This window comes from Schistocerca gregaria, chromosome 4 (assembly GCF_023897955.1).
Source record: "Schistocerca gregaria isolate iqSchGreg1 chromosome 4, iqSchGreg1.2, whole genome shotgun sequence".
In the NCBI taxonomy this organism is placed as follows: Eukaryota; Metazoa; Arthropoda; class Insecta; order Orthoptera; family Acrididae; genus Schistocerca; species Schistocerca gregaria.
In genome coordinates, this window is record NC_064923.1 from 688,990,572 (window position 1) to 689,017,549 (window position 26,978).

At 42.9% G+C, this 26,978-nt stretch overlaps 1 protein-coding gene and 1 non-coding gene across 2 annotated transcripts in view; one reads left to right on the forward strand and one right to left on the reverse strand.

The window, feature by feature from the left end:
* Window positions 1–26,978, reverse strand: part of LOC126267870 (hemicentin-2-like) — a 778,179-nt gene that overhangs the window by 303,754 nt on the left and 447,447 nt on the right. The window contains exon 3 of the mRNA XM_049973180.1: window positions 3,825–4,024. Coding sequence (XP_049829137.1) covers window positions 3,825–4,024 — 200 coding nt within the window. The remainder of the gene's footprint in view (window positions 1–3,824; window positions 4,025–26,978) is intronic.
* Window positions 3,103–3,177, forward strand: Trnas-cga (transfer RNA serine (anticodon CGA)). The gene has a single exon. It is a non-coding gene; the product is annotated as a tRNA-Ser (tRNA).

Genomic DNA, 26,978 nt, shown 5'->3' on the forward strand with positions numbered 1-26,978 from the left:
CGGTTGCGCAGTGTACGTCACCAGTGGACAGGGGGTGACTGGAAACGAGTGACTTGGAGTGCTCAATGATGATACACTCTGTGGCAATCCGATGGAAGGGTTTGGGTTCAGTGAATGCTAGAAGCAAGCAACCTTCCATCATGTGGGCTGCCAACAGTGAAGTAGGGAGGAATTGATGCAATAGTATGGGGCTGTTTTTCGTGATACGGCTGTGGTTCCTTTATTGTGCTTACAGAAAAGCTTAGTGCGAAGAGATACGAACACATTTAACAGCGTTGAGCACTTCATACATAGAGAAGCAGTTCGGATACATTGACTGTATCGGCAGGAAGCACCATCCTTGAGGAAGTGGATGTGGACAAAAGCATTCTAGAAGTGGATATGCCTGTCCAAAGCACCATATGTCTCCTTCATTCCAGGTCTGACATTCTCTGGTAGCGGTTCTAGAGGAAGAATGCGCTGCCATTCGTCCACAGATATTGAGACACCTCACTGAAAGCGGTCCCAGCAGAAACCATACCAGCGCGAATGCGAAGATAGTACAAACACCATATTAAGGAACGCTGATAGTTACCCGGATACTTTTGATGAAATAGGTACAAAAATTCAAATAGCTGCGATGTCACTTAATAAATACTACTTCATTTTTATGGATTACTTTCCGAACCTTTTTAGGATCATCTTCAGATGAGGCTTGCGGAGCAGCATATGCTGGATGTTGATCTCTTATAAGTGTACTGTGTTTGACGAAATGATAATATGTCTTCCTGCCATAGAAACTGTCATTGGTTTACAAATGTTTCAAAACGGAAAGGCGTTAAGACCGTCATTGTCAACTGGTTCGTTTCCCTGATGGATATAGCCAATACAGTGGCGTTCACCGAAGATAGTGCACTGTTACGAAAACTGATTAGAACTGAATGAGGATTGCTTGTAGAAGTGAAGCACGTTTGTAGGAATATAACATCACTAGTATAACTTCTCCTACTAATTAACTTTTGCACGACTGAAGGGGCCTTACTTCTGGACGACGCCTCGTGCACTGAATATACTTTACAGTTGTTAAACACCCTAACCTAGTGTCACTGCAGATGGTAAGCTGTCTGATCCATGTAGGGAGGTTTGCATTTTCCAAACTACACAACTTCCCTGCGTTGCCCGCGCGGTATGTATTTATTCTAATATTCTACTCTTATATCTCCCACTCCCGCCCTCTGTCCATGTCCCCCTCCCATTACCCGCCGACTGTCTCCTCCCCCACTCCTTCATCTGTTCATCTCCTTATTCTCCTTTTCCGTCTGTCCATTTCCCGCTTTTCTCTACACATTATCACCCCTGCCCGAATAGGAGGTTGATGTTCTTACTCCCGAAGTATTTCTTTCCAGATAGTAAGTAACACGTCTTCAAATTTTGACTGAAATCAATCCACTGGTTGAGAAGGAGCATTTTAGCGGGGGCTTTGTCTGCGTACGGACGTGTTACTTATACTTCACATGTAATTAACACATTTCATTCTTATTTGTGCACGTTTTTCACCTGTATCCCTTGCGAATTTCGCCATGTACTTTCGTTTTCACGTAGTTCAATGTTTATGACGACATATCCCCTCAAGTGTGTGTCACACTGATATATGATTGTGCAGGTGAATGCAGTTGTGTATGTGGACACTATCTGCTACATATACAGCAAACAGAGTTAATAGTAAAGAAGTAATAAATTAACACGTCATGCATGAGGCGGCAGTGTTACTGTATGAACAGCGACAATGTAGTAAGCGAGAAACATTTTTCCCTCTCATGGTTTTCGGGGATTGTAAGTGAGAAAAACTCTCTTAAGGCTTTGAAATTACGTGGAAAGGTTGTCGGAAGCCAGTAAGAACACTCATTCCCAAACAGCGGATGAACTTAGTCTTGCTAGTTTTGCATAGTGAGCTACAATCTTTTGCGCCTCCACCTCACCTCCATTGGCAAAGAGGTGGTTATTTCCATTGTTGTCGTTGGGGTCTTCAGTCCAGAGACTGGTCTGATGCAGCTCTCTACGCTATTCTACCCTGTGCAAGCCTCTTCATCTCCGAGTAGCTACTGCAACCCACGACCTTCTGAATCTGCTTAGTGTATTCGTCCCTAAGTCTCCCTCTACGAATTACACCCTCCACGCTGTCCTCAAATGCTAAATTGGTGATCCCTTGGTGCCTCAGGACGTGTTTTACCACCCGATCCTTTCTTCTACTCAAGTTCTGCCACAAATTCCTCTTCTCCCCAAGTCTACTCACTACCTCCTCATAAGTTACTCGATCTACCCATATAATCTTCAGAATTCTTCTGTAGCAACACATTTCGAAAGCTTCTATTCTTTTCTGGTCTAAGCTATTTATCGTCCATGTTTCACATCCACACATGGCTGCACACCACACAAATACATTCAGAAAAGACTTCCTGACACTTAAATCTATATTCGATGTTAACAAATTTCTCTTCTTCAGGAACGCTTTCCTTGCCATTGCCAGTCTACATTTCGTACCGTCTCTACTTCGACCAATGTCAGTTATTTTTATGCCCAAATGGCAAAACTCGTCTACTACTTTAAGTGTCTCATTTCCTAACCTAATTCCCTCAGCATCAACCGCTATTATTAGACTACATTCCAATACCCTCATTTTGCTTTTGTTGATGTCCCAAGACACTGTCCATTCCGTTTAACTGCTCTTTCAGGTCATTTTCTACCTCTGACAGAATTACAATATCATCGGCGAACCTCAGAGTTTTTCCAGAATGAGATTTTCACTCTGCAGCGGAGTGTGCGCTGATATGAAACTTCCTGGCAGATTAAAACTGTGTGCCCGACTGAGACTCGAACTCGGGACCTTTGCCTTTCGCGGGCAAGTGCTCTACCAACTGAGCTACCGAAGCATGACTCACGTCCGGTACTCACAGCTTTACTTCTGCCAGTATCCGTCTCCTACCTTCCTAAGCCATGTCTCCGCAATATCCTTTCTTTCAGGAGTGCTAGTTCTGCATGTTTCGCAGAAGAGCTTCTGTAAAGTTTGGAAGGTAGGAGACGGATACTGGCAGAAGTAAAGCTGTGAGTACCGGACGTGAGTCGTGCTTCGGTAGCTCAGTTGGTAGAGCACTTGCCCGCGAAAGGCAAAGGTCCCGAGTTCGAGTCTCGGTCGGGCACACAGTTTTAATCAGCCAGGAAGTCTCAGAGTTTTTATTTCTTCACCATGGATTTTAATTCCTACTCCAAACTTTCCTATTGTGCCCTCCACTGCTTGCTCAGTATACAAATTGGATAACATCGGCGATAGGCTACAACCCTGTCTCACTCCCTTCCCAACCACTAGTTCCCTTTCATGCCCCCCGACTCTTACAACTGGCATCTGGTTTCTGTACAAATTGTAAATAGCCTTTCGCTTCCTGTATTTGACCTCTGCCACCTTCGGAATTTGAAAGAGAGTATTCCAGTCATCATTGTCAAAAGCTTTCAGGTGTAGAAATGCTAGAAATGCAGGTTTGCCTTTCGTTAATCTGTCTTCCGTACCTCGCGTACCAAGTTCGTTTGTAAACGGTCAAGTGGTTTCGGAGGAGATGTGGAACACATAGTGCTCTGAGCACTATGGGACTTAACGTCTGAGGTCATCAGTCCCCTACAACTTAGAACTACTTAAACCTAACTAACCATGCCCGAGGCAGGATTCTAACCAGCGACCGTAGCAGTCGCACGGTTCCAGACTGAAGCGCCTAGAACCACTCGGCCAGCGCGGCCGGTTAATGTATACATTCCGTTTTGTAAAGTGTACGGATGTAAAGTCGGGTGCTGCTTACCGATGACGGTGAGGTTGACCCTGGAGTTGCGGGTCTGGGCGACGCGGAAGTCGACGCGGCAGCGGTAGACGGCGGCGTCGGAGGCGAGCGCGCGCCGGATGAGCAGCTCTGCGGGCCTCCGGTCGGCCCAGAAGTGCGCGCGGCCGTCCAGCACCTCCTGGTCCGACCACCGCTGCAGCTGCCCGCCGCGCGCGTCCATGCTGCAACACGCACATGGTGGGCTAGCTGCGTCTGTCTCCCACAAATACACTCATGTTTTGAAACTTCCTGGCAGATTAAAACCGTGTGCCGTGCCGAGACTCGAACTCGGGACGTTCGCCTTTCGCGGGCAAGTGCTCTACCATCTGAGCTACCCAAGCACGACTCACGACACGTCCTCACAGCTTCATTTCTGCCAGTACCTCGTCTCCTACGTTCCAAACTTCACAGAAGTGCTTGGATGATAGGAGACGAAGTACTGGCAGAAATGAAGCTGTGAGGACGCGTCGTGAGTCGTGCTTGGGTAGCTCAGTTGGTGGAGCACTTGCCCGCGAAAGGCAAACGTCCCGAGTTCGTGTCTTTGTCCAGCACCCAGTTTCTATCTGCCATGAAGTTTCACATCAGCGCACACTCCGCTGCAGAGTGAAAATCTCATTCTGGACACCCTTGATTTATAAGAATGCCGATACAAAGGCTATTAATAAAGTGAAATGTTATACAGTCGAACATGTCAGGACACATGCCAACTGAATAGCCACCTGTTCAAGATCTTTAGTCATTACAAACAAGTTTCGTAAAACCTAACTGGAAAAAAGCATCATTAAGCATAACATTGATATGAAAATCTGAATTTGTTTCACAACGTGAAAAAAAAAATTCACACGTAAAGAATTTAAACCATGATAACTGATGTCTTCTTAGCAAATTTCGGGATTTCCTAAAGTAGTTACTATTTATTCTCTCTACAAATGTGTTCAGAGTGGTTTTAATCCCACCCACAAATTCAATCCCTCCTTCCCGACACTGGACATTGGCAACGGCTTATGCCACTGCTAGAAAGGAAGGGCTAAGACAAGGTATGTATAGACGGGATATGTCAACAGGAATGCAACTCGGAATCAGAACTATGTACCAGAAATACCTGAACTGTGTTATATTGGACAACAAAAAATCAGAATCGTGTACAACGGGTTCAGCAGGGAAGTGTGCCGTAACCATTGATTTTTAATATACAGGCAACAACATAATGAAACTTCACTAAGGTTCAGCAGCACATGTTAGGAAAATGGTAGCATATACAGATGGTGTTCTGATTTCGGAAGAAACTGAGCAGAATTTTCAAAAACAGCTAAACGCCTGGCAGAGAGTAATTCAAGAAACAGGCATGGAAATAAGCTTAATACTCGTAAAAAGTTATTTAAAGAAAATCCGCAGGAAATATGAAAAAAATGAAGGATGTTACTTGCAATGAAAAAGTTTATAAAGAAGTAGATACTTTCTGGTATCTAGGGATTAAATTAGCGTAGAAAGGAAACAAGAATGAAAATGCTTAGTGAATAGAAAACTGTTCGAAATTTTTATTATTGTCTTTTGGACGTAATTAGAAATTGTAAAATACTTGCCAAAGCAAAGATCATGACGTACAAGTCATGTTACATTCCAGTTATGACCTATGGATCAGAATTTTGGGATTGTACAAAGAAAGAACTGGTTAGAATACAAGCAACAGAGATTCGCCTTCTGCAAGGGATCCTCGGTACGACGTGAAGGGTAAGGAATGAAATAAAAAGCAATATACTACCGATCAAACCACTAAAATAAATTACGGAGATTAACAGGACTAAACGGTTTGGCCACATAAAATACTGTTACCAGACAGACTGCCGAGATCTAGAGCCCTAGTATGAACATAATCCGGACAAAAATCGATTGGAAGACGACGCAGAAGTCGGAGATACTAGGTTAATGATTATCTGAACCGAGGAGGACTGCTATTGGAGGATCAGCTAAATTGTATGAAAGAGAATCTTAGCAAAAGCACTGTGATAGAAGTGCATAAGCAAACGATTGGCTTTAAAAATAACCGAAAATTACAAATGTGTTAAAAAAAGTAAGCTGGTGTTGTATGTAAAATATAATAAACTGAATTATATAAATATAATAAACTGTATCGCGTTATCTCTTGAAGAGTTTTATCGAAGTTTCATCTGACGCAGAAACCTTCTTGTACAACCGCTGCCAACAAGTCTCGAAATCAACTATATCTGTGGCATCAAACTGTGTCCGAAAAAAATTTGCTCAATTATGAGCCTTGTTAGTTTGTGTAACTGATATATATATATGCATGGAGAACTGCATCAAACCAGTCTCAGGACTGAAGAGCACAACAACATATATATGCGTAGAGAGCTGCATCAAACCAGTCTCAGGACTGAAGACCACAACAATATATATTGGAAAACTGGAGCTCAACGAAGTATGCACTTTCTTCTATAAGTTTCAACAGATCCTTCCTGTAACAGTTATTGAATTACATTAATTATATGCCGACAGATGAGCGATATATATATATATATATATATATATATATATATATATATATATATATATATATATATATATACTCCTGGAAATTGAAATAAGAACACCGTGAATTCATTGTCCCAGGAAGGGAAAACTTTATTGACACATTCCTCGGGTCAGATGCATCACATGATCACACTGACAGAACCACAGGCACATAGACACAGGCAACAGAGCATGCACAATGTCGGCACTAGTACAGTGTATATCCACCTTTCGCAGCAATGCAGGCTGCTATTCTCCCATGGAGACGATCGTAGAGATGCTGGATGTAGTCCTGTGGAACGGCTTGCCATGCCATTTCCACCTGGCGCCTCAGTTGGACCAGCGTTCGTGCTGGACGCGCAGACCGCGTGAGACGACGCTTCATCCAGTCCCAAACATGCTCAATGGGGGACAGATCTGGAGATCTTGCTGGCCAGGGTAGTTGACTTACACCTTCTAGAGCACGTTGAGTGGCACGGGATACATGCGGACATGCATTGTCCTGTTGGAACAGCAAGTTCCCTTGCCGGTCTAGGAATGGTAGAACGATGGGTTCGATGACGGTTTGGATGTACTGTGCACTATTCAGTGTCCCCTCGACGATCACCAGAGGTGTGCGGCCAGTGTAGGAGATCGCTCCCCACACCATGATGCCGGGTGTTGGCCCTGTGTGCCTCGGTCGTATGCAGTCCCGATTGTGGCGCTCACCTGCACGGCGCCAAACACGCATACGATCATCATTGGCACCAAGACAGAAGCGACTCTCATCGCTGAAGACGACACGTCTCCATTCGTCCCTCCATTCACGCCTTTCGCGACACCACTGGAGGCGGGCTGCACGATGTTGGGGCGTGAGCGGAAGACGGCCTAACGGTGTGCGGGACCGTAGCCCAGCTTCATGGAGACGGTTGCGAATGGTCCTCGCCGATACCCCAGGAGCAACAGTGTCCCTAATTTGCTGGGAAGTGGCGGTGCGGTACCCCACGGCACTGCGTAGGATCCTACGGTCTTGGCGTGCATCCGTGCGTCGCTGCGGTCCGGTCTCAGGTCGACGGGCACGTGCACCATCCGCCGACCACTGGCGACAACATCGATGTACTGTGGAGACCTCACGCCCCACGTGTTGAGCAATTCGGCGGTACGTCCACCCGGCCTCCCGCATGCCCACTATACGCCCTCGCTCAAATTCCGTCAACTGCACATACGGTTCACGTCCACGCTGTTGCGGCATGTTACCAGTGTTTAAGACTGCGATGGATCTCCGTATGCCACGGCAAACTGGCTGACACTGACGGCGGCGGTGCACAAATGCTGCGCAGCTAGTGCCATTCGACGGCCAACACCGCGGTTCCTGGTGTGTCCGCTGTGCCGTGCGTGTGATCATTGCTTGTACAGCCCTCTCGCAGTGTCCGGAGCAAGTATGGTGGGTCTGACACACCGGTGTCAATGTGTTCTTTTTTCCATTTCCAGGAGTGTATATGTATATGTGTGTGTGTGTTTGTGTGTGTGTGTGTGTGTGTGTGTGTGTGTGTGTGTGTGTGTGTGTGTGTGTAAACCAGAAACACCCATAAATACACAAAAAATGGGACAATACACAGAACAGAGAATTTCGAGTATCAAGGCGAAACAACACAGCTTACAGGAAGAAATAAGGTATCTAATGAAGAGAGAAGATCGTAACTAAAGAAGGCCTAAAAACTGACTTGGAATCACTGCAATAAGAAAGCTGTCTCACGAAAGGCCAGGCTACGGCACTACGAGACGGTGGGGCTACCAGAAGTACTATACGCAGCCGAGACCACAGTAGTACAAGAACGGACGCGAATCAAACGGATAGAGAAGACGGAACAAAAAATACTCAGGAAAATATTCGGGGTGACCCAAAAAAACGGTGTATGGGTAAATAACCCAGCTGAGGAACTATCCGAACACACAGAGAAAATAAGAGGCCAAATCAGTAAACGAAGACTATAGTTTTACGGACAACTCAGCAGAAATGCGCTCTTTAAGGATATATGTGTGCATTATCTTTTTAATCTCATAAATAGAGAATGTATGAGCTGTCACCTGTCGCAGATAAAGTTACCATGGACAACAATTTGTGAAACCTGTGGATTTTGCACGTAATTAAATGACAACAGCTACAAGGGGATCGTCTCTCCTTTTAGCATCTTCTGTAAACTTGGTGCACAATTTCTGGCCCTTCTCTTGTAAACGATTAGCTCTCCAGTAGCACATCGCCTAGCAAACTCGAGAATGTGAGGGCTCCCCGTTCTCACCTTCAGCTCCTCAGATGCGCATCAGCAGCCTGTGTGAGTCCGAAATGCTAACTGAAATTTTCCTCTGAAACTGTTGCATAAGGTAACCGTCATCTGGGAATGTTCCTCTTTTAATAACTTAAGTCTGGCATCTAAATCTGTCATATATTTACTGGCATAATGATTCCCCTTTAGAGGAAAGGTTTCAATGGGTTGCCGGATAGTTTTTCTTGATTCTGATTGCAAGGCTCCTGATACGAGAGGACAGCTTCAGTCATAGACTGAAGTCTTTATAGCACATAACATGATTTAGTTGACACCTTTCCTACCATAACCCAGGATCTGACTCAGTGCCTTTTAACATTAAAAAAAGCATCTACGTTTCAGCAATACGTCAATGTGCTTAATTCCATTTTGGATATTTCTTGACTGGCACACATCTAGCACATAGGAGTTCAGTTGGACGTTAAATTTTTATACAGGGAAAGACTGGTCCCGTTACAGTGCTTAATCAGACATTTCTAAGATAAATATTAATAATTTCTCCTAACTTCGTATTTTGACAGTAGGTCGCGTGACTGTTTCATGCCTGGTGTACATTCTGGCTGGCGTGTTGGTCAAAGATAATACTCTAACTGTTTGACAGTAAGACATGAGAAACTGGGACTGACCAAAATCTATGACCGCAGGAGAAGTGGTTCAACTTGACGTCCAAAGATACACCGATTTGAACCGGAAATAGCGGACAAAAAAAACCTCGGTCCACACACTTGTGAAAGAGTTTCCACTTTGGACAGTCATGCTACCTCTGTTATACAGTACACATGTGATATTTCAGTTACACCCTATGTTTGCACGAGGAAGAATTACCATCTTACTATTTACGTCACTGAGGATCTCTTCTCACATTAGATGACTGACATTTTGCGAATTGTTTCCTTATATTAGCTACTAGTTTCTTTTCTTTAGTGGAGTTACTTCTAAGCTCAAATGTATCATATCTGACTAGATAGTTGTCATGTTGTCTTGCTTATTCACCACATAAATGCTTTGTCTTGCAATATTTTACTGGAGGTTTTTTCTGTGTATGCAATGGTTGGTTAACTAGGATGTGCCTAGCAAAAAATTTTAGCTTCTTGGTTAACTCTCTTGTGTTAGCTATGAAGCCCTTCCTGTGGTTGCATTAGCTACATACCTAGTGAATAATCAGAAATTAGATGCATTGAAATATGTGGTCTGTTAATGACATTTCTGAGAGTAATTTGTCTTTGTAAATTTGAGTCGTGCCGTACCATGTGTCTCTTACTGCCTAGCAAGCACATTCTTTTACAAGACTGCAGTTATTGACCCATCGTTCAGTGTTGTTTTCACAAAGGAAAGAGGGGAAAAAACGGTGGCTCTGTCTCATCCTACGTAGGAGTTTGTAGTTGTCTGAGTCACTTTGGATATGGTTCCTACTGATTAACGGTGGTAAAGTAAAATCTTTGGTACTCATTTGCCTAGGAAACAACTGGACGTTTGGAGACATGCCTAGTTGAACCACTAACCGTTTGTAATGTCATTCATATTGTTCTACTGTTACTCAAAACTTTCTGTATGTATACAGCTCTTTATATGCAAAAAGACCTTGTGAGCTTTGTTTCAGGCAAGAAATTCCTTTTCTTCCGGAATGCTTCTATCGTTATGGTGCACCACATGCGATGTGTAATGACTGACTATGTGTGCACCTATCTCAGAGCACTGCATTCGCATTTTCCGGTTCGTTGTTCTGTGCCGTATTTGTTCACAGATCGATACTTTGTGTTAAAGTGGACATACTGTTTGAAAACAGAGACAATATTTTCTCAGAATTATTATTGTGATTTTCACGCAAATTGGTCATACAGAGTATCCTCTAATTGAAATATACGTAGGGATTTCGTTAAGTGAGTAACACATCTATGAATACTGCACAATAAGAATGACGTATTATAAGAATAGGGTGTATATTCTGGGTTTCTTGCAGACACAGTTCCTCTACTGTACGGATAACAGGTTCATCATAGAGTGGGAGTGAAATGGCTCCCCAAATGGAAACGTACTCCGAAGCTGAAGTACGCGGGACAGTACCATTCCTATTGCCAAATTGTACACGGATTTGCAGTGAAATTCTGGCAGTAGGCTGTAAGGACCAAATGCAGTGTCGTGTGTAGCTGTGGTGACATGGTCGCAACAAAATAATCAGGGCCACACTGATAAGGACGATGTTGATAGATAAATCCACGTCTTCCACCATGAGATTTCCACAGTTTCGACAAGCTGAAAGAACATCTCTGTGAACTAGATTGCCACACTCTGAGGACGTTGAAACAGTGGTTCTCGAATGGCTCTATTACCCTGGAGCGGAAATCTAGAGTTGAAGAAATGGGCGAGTAGTAGAACGTTCTGAGCAGTGTTTACAGAGCTATAGCAGCTATCGTGAAAAGTACTGTCATGTGTCTCTGTCACTTTAAGATGCAATGCAGCGTTCAGGAAGACTTACTTTGCCTGCCATACATTATGTAAATAACTTTCTGAAGCTCCCTCGAACATAACCTTAGAATTCAAGTGTTTGACACCAACTCATTTAAATGCATCATCTCTTCCTACAAGATATACTACAGTACCCTCTTCCTCTCAGCTTTCTATACCGGTGTAAAGCAGTCTACCAACAAGATTACACATACATGGTTAGGTACAGAATAGTATGACAGATGAAATGGGTGTTGCCATGGGATCAGAACCGCTATGCTTTCGCTTAAAGAATAGTAAGGCGATTGAGTTGCGGGTGATGGCTTTGTGTTTTAGGCATTTCGTGGTAGGTCTAACAGACGTTTTGATGGATGAAATTGATATCCGTTGAGCTTACATAATTCAGTCTTATTTTCTGAAATAATAAACCACCAGTTGACTGCACATCACTGCATTTTTCTTCCGTGATATCTAGACTTCGCCTTCTATGTCTTTACTGAATATAATGCTAAAAGCTGAAACTTGCAAATAGTACGACATATAGTAAAAAATTTAAAAATTTTCAGAAACTATTAGATGCACGCTGATATTCCCTTACTTCTTAGACGATTAACAGGTCATATCTGTAAAGTCAGTCCAAAGTTGGTAAACAAGACTAGCATATGCCTTTAGGATGTAATTATTAAAGTGATGTCAAGGAATAATGGAGACAGTAAACGTAGAAATATCACAGATACCAGCTTACAAGTGTTAGTTGTCATCTGGCCGTAAGTGATAATCTTTGGAGGCAGCCATGTGAATCGCAGCTGCTAATAGAAGTACATCTTTCGTTCGAAAATATTATATTTACGTGTCTATCTCGACAGATGAAAAAGTTTCGAGGATTAGTCACAATAAATGTACGCATCTCTTTGTGTGTTATTATTTGCAATTAAACCTCATTTCGATATCTCGAACCATTCATGAGATACGATGCTTGTTACTGCAACATGACTCAATTTGCTCTTGGACAGACCTCTGGGTGCATCCGCTCTGTCCACAGCTTTAAATACATTTACGATATGTTAGCTGCATTACATAAATAGCAATCAATGAGTTAAAAAACGGTATGCAAAGTCCAAGCAATGTGGTATTACCTATCGTGCAATGCCTTTCTTCATTGGATGCACCGCATTAACAGAGACGATTAATGAAAAGAAGTTTGGTCCTTCGTAGAGCGAAGATACTATACTGAAACACGTGTAAGAATAAAAATTTTCGCCAAATTGTTTTCCTGAAATAGTAGGTAACAGAATAAATACTGCAGCTGATCAAAGACATAAGGAAGTACAAAAACGTTTGGGGAAAGTCAGGAACACAAAAAAAACATACCACTTAGAGATGAAATAAATACGAAGCGCAGGGAAGGTAATGTGTAATGACTGCATGAAAAAAGTGAAGAAATCGAAAAAGAAATGATTGTCGGAAGGACTGACTTAGCATATAGAGAAGTCAAAACAACATCCGGTAAAATTAAAAGCAACGGCGCACAAACTTTAAGAGTGAAATGGGAAATGGGAATCCCTCTGTTAAATGTAGAGAAGACAGCAGTTACGCATAAAGAATATTCTGAAGAATTCAGTGAGGGGATGGAATTGCCATGTGATGTGGATGTGATAGAAGAAGAAAGAAGAGTCGACAGGGAAAAGATAACTAATGAAGTACTAGAATCAGAATGTAAAAGAGCGTAGACCCCCTTAAGATGAGACAGTGAATAAGGGATGGATATAATTTCCCTATAGTTACTAAAATCAATGGAAGTAGTTGCAAAGAAACGACTAGTCAGTTAGTGTGTAGGATATATGAGACTGGCGATATACCATCACACTACAGAAAATTATCATCCGCTCATTTCCGTAGAAAATTAGGTGAACTGTTAAGCAAAGGAATAAAGAGGCTCTCCGCAGAATCGGCGAGGAAAGGAATATATGGACAAGGCCGACAAGATGAAGGGACGGGGCGGTAGGACATCTGTTAAGACACAAAGCGAATAACTTCCATGGTATTATGGGTAACTGCAGAGGCTAAATAGTCTAGAGGAAGACATAGATTTGGATACATCCAGTGGGTAATTGAGGACTTACGTTGCAAGACTACTCCGAGGTGAAAAAGTTGGCACAGGACAAGAATTCGTGGCGGGCTGCATCAAACCAGTCAGAAGACGATGATTCAAACAGAAGAAAAGTCGAGCGAAGATACCAGTTTTCGCCAAACTGTTTATTTTTTATTTTTTAAATCAAGTGATAAGTATTTCAGCATCGGCCCGCATGTCCGCTCAACCACGTCGCTGAGAATCCGTGAACGGAGTCAACAAACGTGGAGCGAAAAATGGTCACCAAGGACTGCCGATGTATTAGAGCGATATCACTAATAAATTCATTGTGAATATATGAATATATCTAGGACTGCAAGTTTAAGGAAGAGTACCTCGTGTAACGTTCCCTTGCAGCACACACAATATTAATAAAATGAAATGACATTTAATTGTACTATGTACGCCGCTATGGAGCAATTCGAATGTACTGTAATTGTTTAACAAAAAAATGTTATTTAATTTTATGTAAATGACGTTGGTTATTATTGTAATATTTTCTGTAATAATATTCTCGATGTATTTACGATTTAATATTTCTATACTCATAATGTAATTACGAAATATGTTAATATCTGCAATGAAAAAATGTAAAATATAGCCACTGATGAAAATAATGTTGTAAGATTACAAAGAGATATTTAAAATCAGCAGTAGTATAAAAAGCGCTACATAATGGGTATTCTTGGTCGTTTTCCTCTAGAGCTGAGAGAGAGAGTAACCTGTGACGTAGCATTATATGAATGAGTAGACTTCGTTTGTCTGTATCTATCTTTAGCTGCCATTAGAGGAGAAATTGTACAGGTGTGTTATTTCAATTATTGTTATGGTCTAAATACATTATAATTTATCAAAATTGTGCATTACTAATGTAAATTAGCTTGCCCATGTCATCTATAATATTTCTTTAAAGAATTATCAGCACTTTTAGCGATTATCATTGATGTTGCTGGGCTGAGCCGCGACCGAAAGATTTGCAGCGTCGGCACATTTAAAAAATTGTTCAGCTATAAAATTAACCAAACCCGTAAATCGAGAGCATGTAAAATTAGCAGTGAATTACAAAATATTTTTCTTTTACAGCGATCTTGAGGCTGACTGAATTTATTACTGGTTTTACATTTATGCATTCATAGGCGGATAATTAACATTGAAGTTGTTAATCTGTTGGTTCTTTCCATTTCTAAAGCAAATAGCTTAAACGTATAGTGAAGTGTGTGATGTCAATGATAATTAAACGTTCAGGTCGGCTTGGCAATATTTAACCATTTTATGCTAACAGAGACAGTCTTGTGTTCCATTGCCAACGCCGGGAAAGAACTCAGTAAATATTTAAAAACCCACTGCATCTAGAAAATGTGTGCCAAGGCCGAATTACGTAAAAAAAATTTAATTTAAATAAGTTTCAAATAAATGTTATTAATCAGTTAGTTTTTTCATCAATCTCGGAAAGAAGAATAAGCTAGTGAGATGAATCCAAAGAGAAATGCCGGTTTTCTCATCGGCTTCTAACAGGCTACTATGAATACCAGGAAAGATACTGTTGTTCGGCGTGAAATACTATTGACGTATCTACATCTACATACATACTCCGCAGTCCACCATGCGGTGCGTGGCGGAGGGTACCTCGTACCACAACTAGCATCATCTCTCCCTGTACCACTCCCAAACAGAACGAGGGAAAAATGACTGCCTATATGCCTCTGTACGAGCACTAATCTCCCTTATCTCATCTTTGTGGTCTTTCCGTGAAATGTAAGTTGGCGGCAGTAAAATTGTACTGCAGTCAGCCTCAAATGCTGGTTCTCTAAATTTCCTCAGTAGCGATTCACGAAAAGAACGCCTCCTTTCCTCTAGAGACTCCCACCCGAGTTCCTGAAGCATTTTCGTATCACACGCGTGATGATCAAACCTACCAGTAACAAATCTAGCAGCCCGCCTCAGAATTGCTTCTATGTCCTCCCTCAATCCGACCTGATAGGGATCCCAAACGCTCGAGCAGTACTCAAGAATAGGTCGTATTAGTGTTTGATATGCGGTTTCCTTTACAGATGAACCACATCTTTACAAACTTCTACCAATGAACTGAAGACGACTAAACGCCTTCCCCACAACTGACATTACATGCTTGTCCCACTTCATATTGCTCTGCAATGTTACGCCCAAATATTTAATCGACGTGACAGTGTCAAGCGCTACACTACTAATGGAGTATTCAAACATTGCAGGTTTCTTTTTCGTATTCATCTGAATTAATTTAAATTTATCTATATTTAGAGTTAGCTGCCATTCTTTACACCAGTCGCAAATCCTGTCCAAGTCATCTTGTATCCTCCTACTGCCACTCAACGACGACACCTTCCCGTACACCACAGCATCATCTGCAAACAGCCGCACATTGCTATCCATCCTACCCAAAAGATCATTTATGTAGATAGAAAACAACAGCGGACCTACCACACTTTCCTGGGGCACTCCAGATTATACCCTCACCTCCGATGAACACTCACCATCGAGGACAACGTATTCGATTCTATTACGTAAGAAGTCTTTGAGCCACTTACATACTTGAGAACCAATCCCATATGCTCGTACCTTAATTAGGAGTCTGCAGTGGGGCACCGAGTCAAACGCTTTCCGGAAGTCAAGGAATATGGCATCCCTGTGATACCCTTCATCCATGGTTCGCAAGATATTATGTGAAAAGAGGGCGAGTTGCGTTTCGCAGGCGCGATGCTTTCTAAAGCCGTGCTGATGCATGGACAGCAACTTCTCTGTCTCAAGGAAATTCATTATATTCGAACTGTGAATACGTTTGAGAATCCTGCAACAAACCGATATTAAATATGTTGGTCTGTAATTTTGAGGATCCGTCCTTCTACCCTTCTTATATACAGGCGTCACCTGCGCTTTTTACCAGTCGCTCGGGACTTTACGTTGTGCAAGAGAATCGCAATAAATGCAAGCTACGTACGAAGCCAATGCAGTAGAGTACTCTATGTAAAACCGGATTGGAATCCCATCAGGACCTGGCGATTTATTTACACTCCTGGAAATTGAAATAAGAACACCGTGAATTCATTGTCCCAGGAAGGGGAAACTTTATTGACACATTCCTGGGGTCAGATACATCACATGATCACACTGACAGAACCACAGGCACATAGACACAGGCAACAGAGCATGCACAATGTCGGCACTAGTACAGTGTATATCCACCTTTCGCAGCAATGCAGGCTGCTATTCTCCCATGGAGACGATCGTAGATATGCTGGATGTAGTCCTGAGGGACGGCTTGCCATGCCATTTCCACCTGGCGCCTCAGTTGGACCAGCGTTCGTGCTGGACGTGCAGACCGCGTTAGACGACGCTTCATCCAGTCCCAAACAAGCTCAATGGGGGACAGATCCGGAGATCTTGCTGGCCAGGGTAGTTGACTTACACTTCCTAGTGCACGTTGGGTGGCACGGGATACTTGCGGACGTGCATTGTCCTGTTGGTACAGCAAGTTCCCTTGCCGGTCTAGGAATGGTAGAACGATGGGTTCGATGACGGTTTGCATGTACCGTGAACTATTCAGTGTCCCCTCGACGATCACCAGAGGTGTACGGCCAGTGTAGGAGATCGCTCCCCACACCATGATGCCGGGTGTTGGCCCTGTGTGCCTCGGTCGTATGCAGTCCTGATTGTGGCGCTCACCTGCACTGCGTCAAACACGTATACGACCATCATTGGCACCAAGGCAGAAGCGACTCTCATCGCTGAAGACGACACGTCTCCATTCGTCCCTCCATTCACGCCTGACGCGACACCACTGGAGGCGGGCTGCACGATGTTGGGGCGTGAGCGGAAGACGGCCTAACGGTGTGCGGGACCGTAGCCCAGCTTCATGGAGACGGTTGCGAATGGTCCTCGCCGATACCCCAGGAGCAACAGTGTCCCTAACTTGATGGGAAGTGGCGGTGCGGTCCCCTACGGCACTGCGTGGGATCCTACGGTCTTGGCGTGCATCCGTGCGTCGCTGCGGTCCGGTCCCAGGTCGACGGGCACGTGCACCTTCCGCCGACCACTGTCGACAACATCGATGTACTGTGGAGACCTCACGCCCCACGTGTTGAGCAATTCGGCGGTACGTCCACCCGGCCTCCCGCATGCCCACTATACGCCCTCGCTCAAAGTCCGTCAACTGCACATACGGTTCACGTCCACGCTGTCGCGGCATGCTACCAGTGATAAAGACTGCGATGGAGCTCCGTATGCCACGGCAAACTGGCTGACACTGACGGCGGCGGTGCACAAATGCTGCGCAGCTAGCGCCATTCGACGGCCAACACCGCGGTTCCTGGTGTGTCCGCTGTGCCGTGCGTGTGATCATTGTTTGTACAGCCCTCTCGCAGTGTCCGGAGCAAGTATGGTGGGTCTGACACACCGGTGTCAATGTGTTCTTTTTTCTATTTCCAGGAGTGTATTTTCAACCCATTCAGCTGTTTCACAACCCCGGTGATGTCTATCACGATGTCCCCCATTCGGAAATCTGTATGAGACTCAAACGGCGGTATGTTTGTACGATCCCCTGCGTGAAAGATTTCTCAAATGATAAATTTAAAATTTCAGCTTTCGTTTTGTCGTCTTCCGTTGCCAGGCCAGACTGATCAGTGATTGACTGTATGAAACCTTCCACCCGCTTACCGATTTAGGTAAGACAAGAATTTCCTTGCATTTTCAGCAAGATCATGTGCTAAGGTATGACGGTGGTAGTGGTTGAATGCTTCGCGCATCGCTCTTTTTACAGCAGCACGAATGTCTACTAACTTTTGCCTGTCCTCATTCTCCCGATTTTTCTTGAACCGCGAGTGCAACTGCCTTTGCTTCCTGAGCATTCTCCGAACTGCGCAGTTAAACCACGGTGGTCTTTTCCGTCGGTAACCCACTTTTTCGGCACATACTTGTCCAATGCGTTATTTATAATGTGTTTAAAATTTGCCCATAATTCTTCCACGTCCATCGTACCGGAAGTAAATGAAGTCGGTTCATTTACTAAGTGGGATGCTAACAACTGCTTATCTGCTTTTTCTAGTAAGAATACTCTCCCAGCCTTCTTGACCGGCTTTTTAACTTTTGTAACCATAGTCGTAATGACAAAATCAAGATCACTAATCTCTGTCTCAACACTGACACCATAGACGAGGTCTGGTCTGCTCGTGGCTACCAAAAAAATGGTTCAAATGGCTCTGAGCACTATGAGACTCAACTTCTGAGGTCATTAGACCCCTATAACGTAGAACTAGTTAAACCTAACTAACCTAAGGACATCACACACATCCATGACTGAGGCAGCAGTCGAACCTGCGACCGTAGCGGTCTCGCGGTTCCAAACTGCAGCGCCTAGAACCGCACGGCCAGTTCGGCGGGCGTGGCTACCAGATCTAAAATATTTCCATTACGCGTTGACTGTCGATTTAGCTCCTCAAGACAGTTTTTGGATAATGTGTTCAAAACTAATTCACACGACGGCTTGTCTGTACCACCTGTAATGAATCCATAGACATCCCAGTCTATGCTAGGTAGGTTGATGTCGCCTTCGACTAATACAGCATGATCCGGGTACTTCTGCGATGCAGAATGTAGACTCCCTTTGAATGATTCTATAACTGTCACGCTGGAACCTGGTCCGCGGTAATAACACCCCACAATTAACTTTATTTCCCCTAGCCATGTTAAACGTGTCCAGATAACTTCACAATCACACTCTACTTCGACCTGAGTAGACACAATGTTTTTGTCAACTGCAATGAAGACACCTCCTCCTACGGTGTCTAATCTGTCTTTCCGATACACGCCCGGCCGGTGTGGCCGAGCGGTTCTAGGCGCTTCAGTCTGGAACCACGAGACCGCTACGGTCGCAGGTTCGAATCCTGCCTCGGGCATGGATGTGCGTGATGTCCTTAGGTTAGTTAGGTTTAAGTAGTTCCAAGTTCTAGGGGATTGATGAACTCAGATGTTAAGTCCCATAATGCTCAGAGCCATTTCAACCAAGCCATTTCCGATACACGTTCCAACCCTCACTAAATATTTCATAACTTCCTATCTCAGGGCTAAGCCAGGTCTCAGTCCCGAGAATAATTTGCGCGGCACACGTTTCCTGGTGTGAAGTAAAGTAAGTAACTTTATTCCGAACACTCTGAAAATTTACTGCTAATATCTTGATAGCTGAAGTGTCTTTACACTGCGCGTCCTGATTTCCCTGCCTGTACATCGACTCGTGAGTGTTCATCAGGACACGTCACACTACTGCCTAGACTTAAAAAAACCCATGTGCACGACACAAGTACTCTGCTACTCGGGTAGCCGCTTCGTTTGTGTAGTGCACCCCTGACCTATCTAGGAGCGTCCTGCAATTCCCCACCCAAGAGCGCAAGTCTAGAAATCTGCAGCCAAGACTGTCACAGAGCCGACGAAGCCTCTGTTTAATACCCTCCACTCGCCTCCAAACCAAAGGACCCCGATCGACTCTGGGAACGATGCTGCAAATAGAGAGCTCTGCTTGCACCCCGCGTGCGAGGCCAGCGGTCTTCACCAAATCCTCCAGCCACCTGTACGAACTGAGGGTCGCCTCAGGACCCAAGCGACAGGCATCATTGGTGCCGACGTTGAGCAACTACTTGCAGATGACTGCACCCCGTGCACACGATAGCCGCAGGCAAGGCCGCCTCCACATCTTGGATGAGGTCCCCCGGCAGACAAACCGAGTGCATGTTGGATTTCTTTCCAGCCCTGTACGCTATTTCCCTAACGGGCGCTCTCACCCGCCTAACGTACCTGTGTGTTTGTCCATATAGTGACTCATTTCTAGAGGAGCTTTGAAGTGAAAAACCGTAAGATGTTAAAGTAACTGTTTGTTTGCTTCCTGTATATAAGATGGATAATAGAACGGACCCGCAAAATTACAGACCGGTATCCCTAAAATTGTGTTGCTGCAGAATCTTTGTACATATCCTGGGATTAAACCAATTAATTTTCTTGATACCCAGGTTAGGTCGATGAATCAGCAAACATTTAAAAAGCAACGCTCCGGCGAACATCGGCTTGCACTTTTCTCACACAATATACTGTGAAATAAGGGCGAAGTGAAAGAGTCAGATTCCATATCTCTAAATTTAAGGAAATTATTTGACAACTTGTCCAAAGCAGACTCTTAACGAAGTTAGGAGCATATGGAATAGGTACCCGTAATGTGATTGACTAGGACAGTAATAAAACCCAGTATGTTGTCCCCGACGGCAAGTGTTCATCAGAGACAAGGATATCGCCAGTGGTCCCACAGGGACGTGTCGTAGGAGAGCTGTTATTTTCTGTGTTCATTCATGATCTGGCGGACCGGGTCGGCAGCGATGTACAGACTTGGCTGATGATGCCATGTTGTACAGTAAGGTGTGGAGGTTGAGTGACGGTTGAAGGATACAAGATGACTTAGACAGAAATTCTAGTTTGTGGGGTAAGAGGCAGCTAGCTCTAAACGTAGATAAATATAACTTAATGTGTATGAAGAGGTAACAGAACCCGTAATGTTCGGATAAAGTATTAGTGTATCCTGCTTGACTCTGTTATGAGATGAACCAAACATGTGAGGATTGTGGTAGGGCCGGCAAATGGTCGTCTTCGGATTACTGGGAGAAGTTTGGGAAAGTGTGGTTCATTTGTAAAGGAGACCGAATATGGTGCGCTGGCGCAATTCTTGAGTAGTGTTCAAATATTTCAGATCAGTACCAGGTCGGATTAAAGGAAGACGTTCGAGCAATTCAATGTTGGGCTGCTAGATTTGTTACAGGTATACTCGAACAATACGCCAGTGTTACGCAGATGCTTCGGGCTCTCAGATTGCAACCTAAGGTGACGTTCTTGTTTAGGAACACTACTGAGAAAATTTAGAGGACCGGCTTTTCAAGCTGAACGATTCTGCTTCCGCCAACACACATTTCGCGTAAGGATCACAAAGATGAGATACGAGACTGGGGCTGATGTGGAGGCACATGGACAGTTGCTTTTGCTTTACTCCATTTGTAAGTTGGGCAGGAAAGGAAGTTACTAGTAGCGGTACAGAACACTCTCCGCTACGCACGTACGGTGGCTTGCGGAGTATTTATGCAGATGTAGATGTAGATTTTGTATAGAGTACTGGGAAACCAAGAGCGGCAGACGAAATAGGCATCCTCGACGCTCCACGAATATTCAGCATAGGTAAGCCGGACGGTGCGGCAGAACCTGTATACAGGTATAGGCTGACAGACGGTGTCTCAGCCCAGGTAGCGATACAGATCGACAACAAAGCCACGCTCTCCGCGGAATGCAGTGAGCACGTTTCCAGCAACCAAAGGGCTTTGTACATGTGATAGAGCACTATACATACATACACACATTAATCCTAGTTCCATAGATCATGAATACGACATTTCGTTATGATGTGGAACGTGTAATTTAAACATAAGTTTTCTTCACACAATATAATTAATTAATACAACATGATATCGAAGAATTCATTTATTGAGTAGAAGGAGTTGTCATTAACAAATTCTTTTAATTTTCTTTTAAATGTTGGTCGGTTATCTGTCAGACTTTTAATACTATTTGGCAAATGACCAGAGACTTTTGTAACAGCATAATTCACAACATTCCGTGCCAAATCGAGATTTAATCCAGAATAGTGAATATCATCATTTCTTCTAGTGTTGTAACTATGCACTTCGCTGTTATTTTTGAATTGGGATGGGTTATTAATGACAAATTTCATAAGTGAATATATGTATTGCGAAGGTACTGTGAATATCCCGAGTTCCTTAAATAAATGTCTGCAAGGTGATCTTGGGTGGGCTCCAGCTATTATTCTGATTGCACGCTTTTGTGCAATGAATACTTTCTCTCTTAATGATGAATTGACCATAAATACAATGCCATATGAAAACAATAGGCATAGTAGGCTAATTTACTGATATGTTTATCACCAAAATTGGCAATAACCCTAATAGCGTCAGTAGCTGAACCTAAGTGAGAACACAATAGCACTGACAAGGCCTATTGCGAAAAAATGGCACTTAGAATATTTGACATTTCCACTCTTCAGTTGCTGTCATCATTTACACTATCGTCAAAATATCTGTTACACGCAGTTATTTTGAAAGCGGCTCTCCAGTGAAAGGGATGTGAGGTACTCACTGTAGTCAGGAGAAACTGAGGTTGTGGAAAGGGAAAATATGATCGCTTGGTACGATTGACTGATCCCTTAAGTGGGATGTTCAACCACCTGTTCAGGTCTTTGAATTGGACGCCAATGCGAGGACTGGCATACTCGAGCAATCCTAGCGACTATAACGCCTGCAGTTGAAATCCGAATCCGAGACCAATGTAGATCCTGGTACACATTCACATCGATTGCAGTTGAATGCTACGGTAGAGTCAAATTGAAAAATATTAACAGCTGCAGAAAATGATATAATGGGAGTAGGGCTCGCTAAAACCGGGACGGAAAGACAGGCGAGTGAGTTACTGAGAATAGTACAGCGATAGGGTTGTTCTGACAGGCAACATATTCCAATAACAAATGTTCACGTATACCTGTCCACGTCACATGCATTAAATGATGAGACAGAGGTAACATATCAAGCAGATAATTCTAATAAATTACGGAATAGAGTAAGGGAAGTAAAAGAAGACAGAAGTAAAGCAAAATTTAGGCTTGAGGGTAGGTATGAGATATGGCCTTCGTAACAAGAAGGAATAAGGACTAATGCATATATTATTAATTTCAGCTAATAAAAACGAATACACTATTCTAAAGTCGCAAGAATAGTAGATACGGAAAAATTTCAGATGTGTTATTTTTAGATGGAGTACTTCATGGTGAGACAAAGATTCCAAAACCAGAAATTTGGTTCAGACAGCAATTCACTAATGATGAAAGTAGGTTGAAGCTGAAGAGAATCATCAGGATGAACCAATGTGCGAAGAAGTGGGATACGGAAAATCATGAGCAAAGTCGGAAACTTCTCTGAAGCTGTAGATAGCTTGAGAACGAGTAGCACAGTGGGCGGTTCATAGACGTCGCTAGAAAATGGCAGTAGCAGAAGTCTGACAGACATACATAAGAGTGCAGGGTAAAGAAGTCCAAAAGGCTGCAGGAAAAATGTGAAGAAATCGATAGGGATTGGTAGTCGCAGGGACTGATTCAGCATATGGTGAAATTAAAAGCAAGGGAGTCAACATGAAGACTCCAGTGGGAGTACCACTGTTAACTGCAGATGTGAGACCGGTCGTGTGGAAAGAGTCCATCGAAGTCGTCTACAAGGAAAAGCGTCTATCTGGTGTTGTGATGGAGAAGCAACGAATCTGCACATGGAAACATAGAAAATCAATACTAGTGTAACAGTTTAACACAGTTTTGGAATACTAGTGATGAAATAAGGGGAACGTCCATTCATTGCGTGAGCTCAAACGGGGAACGGAGGGGGTAGTGCTCCGGCAGAATTTTACCGAATCTCATTTAAGGACTGCGGCTGGGGACAATAGAAACTTCATGTCAATTTTTTAATAAAGAGTTTGTTCATTTTTATACGGGAGCATTTTGTGTTATAAAATTAATTCCTCACTCAGACAATATTAAAGTAATTAATTATTCAAAAACAGTCTTAATAGCATTTATTATTATTATACCACCAACCGGTTTAGCCCGACGTAGGGCTCATCTTCTGGGAGTTTACACCATTGGTCAACAGTATAGTTTCCTGCCGCTATGTAGACAGAAGTGACACCACCAGCAGTCGACCAATGGTGTAAACGCCCAGAAAATTACCCCCACGTCTCGCTGAAACCGGTTGGCGGTATAATAATAATAAATCCGATTAAAACTGTTTTTGAATAATTGGTTAATCATTCTAATCGCTGCTTCATCTCCACAACCATGTTGTCAAAAAATCAATATTAAAGTGCCCACCAGGCTTAAGGGTCTCTCTATACTGACTACTTTACACGTGCGCATGCTCCAGATCAACCGATTTGAAACAACTGCTGCACAAGTATCAAATTCATTCGGGTAGTTCCCTGCCGCCCCGGTCGAAATCAATGCGTACCAGTCAGTCGGGATATTCTGCAACGCATGTACAGCCAACGTTATTGTGTTCAGAATGAATCTGTATCAAAAACATTGCAATCCGTATGTTAAAATGCGTACAGACAAGTAAAAACAAACGAGCCAGCAAGAGGTTAACAATTTTTGCAAGAAAGTTAAGCTGAAGTTTTCCGACAAGACTTCCTTTAGTGATCACGGAAATGAAGAGAACGAAAAGTTACTTAGTCATAAGGTGCAAACTAAGATACAAACGATGTTGTCTTTCATCTACAAGGAAAAGTTTCAGTTATATTTAATGCACGTAATATACGAAAAACAGGTCAATTTTTTAGGGATCAGTCAGAACCGTTAATACTACTCCCGCATTAACTTTTTATATGTCTGTCAGTCTCTCCCTGTATGTCCGTCCGAATACTACTTAGAACTTGCTTGTTTAAAATCAGGGGTATTTAATAACGTGACAAAACACTGTTTAATACACTTTCCAAATCTATGTACCAAACGTTTTCTGTGAAATAAGTGGTGACAATGATAACTACTTTCAAGCTGCACTAAAATGAGTTTAATTAAATTAATTGCATGGAAGCTGTCAGACAGCAGAGAATACTCAGAGAATACCAATAATTTTCACGGATAACATTTTGATAGGTAGTTTTAGTGATATGAAGTAAAAGCATGAACATACCAAGTAGAATTATGCATTAATTAATTATAGAGTAAAACTCACGTGAGAGGTACGGGGCTCCCACCACATCTTGCCAACGTCAGTCCAAAAGAAAACTGAATGTATGTTAGATGACCATCAGTTTTACTTAACAAATGGCAAGACACCAGAAAGGCAGTTCTGACGTTGCGCTTGATAGCGGAAGCTAGACTGAAGAAAAATCAAGGCATGCTCGTGGATTTATCGACCTAGATAAAGCGTTCGACAAGACTCGAAGGCTAAGCACATATTACTCGGATAGAAGAGAGTGTATGAGGAGGATGTAATCTTTCATACTTGCTCTTCAGTCTATATACATCGATGAAGCTACGGCGGAAATACAAGAAACGTTCAAGAGCGGGATTAAAACTCGGGGCGATCAATAATAACAGTCACTGCTGACGTCGACATGTGGCATTGTCATTGTCAGTGAAAATGAAGAAGAACTGCAAGATATATTAAATGGTGTACACAGTTTAATGAGCGTAGAATATGGATTGATAATAAATTGAAGAAAGGCGTAAGTATTGAGGAGTAAAAGGAATAGGATTAACGGTGAAATGAACCCAAAAACTGGGAAACCTGAATAAGACGAAGTTAAAAAGTCCGGTAGTTTGAACGCAAAAATAGTATGTGACGGACTAAGCAATGTGCACATAAAAAGGAGACTAGCACAGCGAAAAGAAGTTACAATGGAAAACATCGACAAGAAGAGATACAGCATGATAGGACAAGTGCTCTCAGAGGGAGCCATAAAGAGTAAAAATTATAGTGGATGCAGATATTTGAAGACATCAAACAAATAATTGACGACATCTCCGAGATTACAAACTTGGCACAAGACAGAATTGGTGGCAGGCCATATCAAGATAGCTAGAATACGGATGACTCGAATTGATGGAATCGTATACGACACATCAGGACGAGGATTATTAACATTCTTTGTAAGTCAGTGGATTGTCTGTGCAGTGGAGAACCTGAAATAAGCCGTCCTTCACCGCACAAAAGACAATGCTAAAAAAGCCTGCTGCTGCGTGTACAACAGTCGTGCATGATAACTGTAGGAATAACACGAAAAGGCATAAGTCTCAAACTGCATCACAGAGAAAGACATCTTACATTGGATAGCGTTGGATGAGAACATGGTTCTTAAAAGTAGATCTCCGTCCTTAACGCTTCATCGCAAAACATAGAACTATCGAAAATCGCATAAAACTTCAAAATTCGAACTACAAAGTTAAAAGTAGGTTTTCCGACCACTAATACTGATACATAGTATCACTTTTCTCGATGAGAAACAGTGAAGTAATAAATGCCACAGACACAGAATGAGTGGTGTAACTATAAGCGCAATTAGGACAAACGTGATCAATAGTGCCTGATCTATTCTGATGATTGTTCTGGAAGAGATAGTAAGAAAACAAGTAGATAACTGAATGTGAAATTAGGCACTCAAGAGTTAGCAAGGAACATGAATAAGGTATACAGTAACTTCATACACGAAATGTGCTTGCAAAATACAATGTTGTTGCAGTGAGAAAGAAATCAATACATTAATTTAATTCAGGCAGCAATATGATATGCAAATCAATAGCATGTAACGGAATAATCTGTAAATTCGGCAACAGGACATTAGTTACTATGTCGACTAAATTGTGATATGGGTAAATTTTCAGCACAAATATATATGTAGGACATTTACAGCACATGGCAAATGAATGCTTCTGTTAGTAGTGTATACAGACTAAAAATGTTGATCTTCTGTTTCGTCGTGATGGATACTAGGAAAGGTTCCAGTTGGATGAAGAGATAGAGAAAGTATAAGAGGATATTGAAAGGGTAATACAGTACGCAAATGGGGATGAAAAGCTAATAGTCATGGGAGACTGGAATGTAGTTTTAGGGG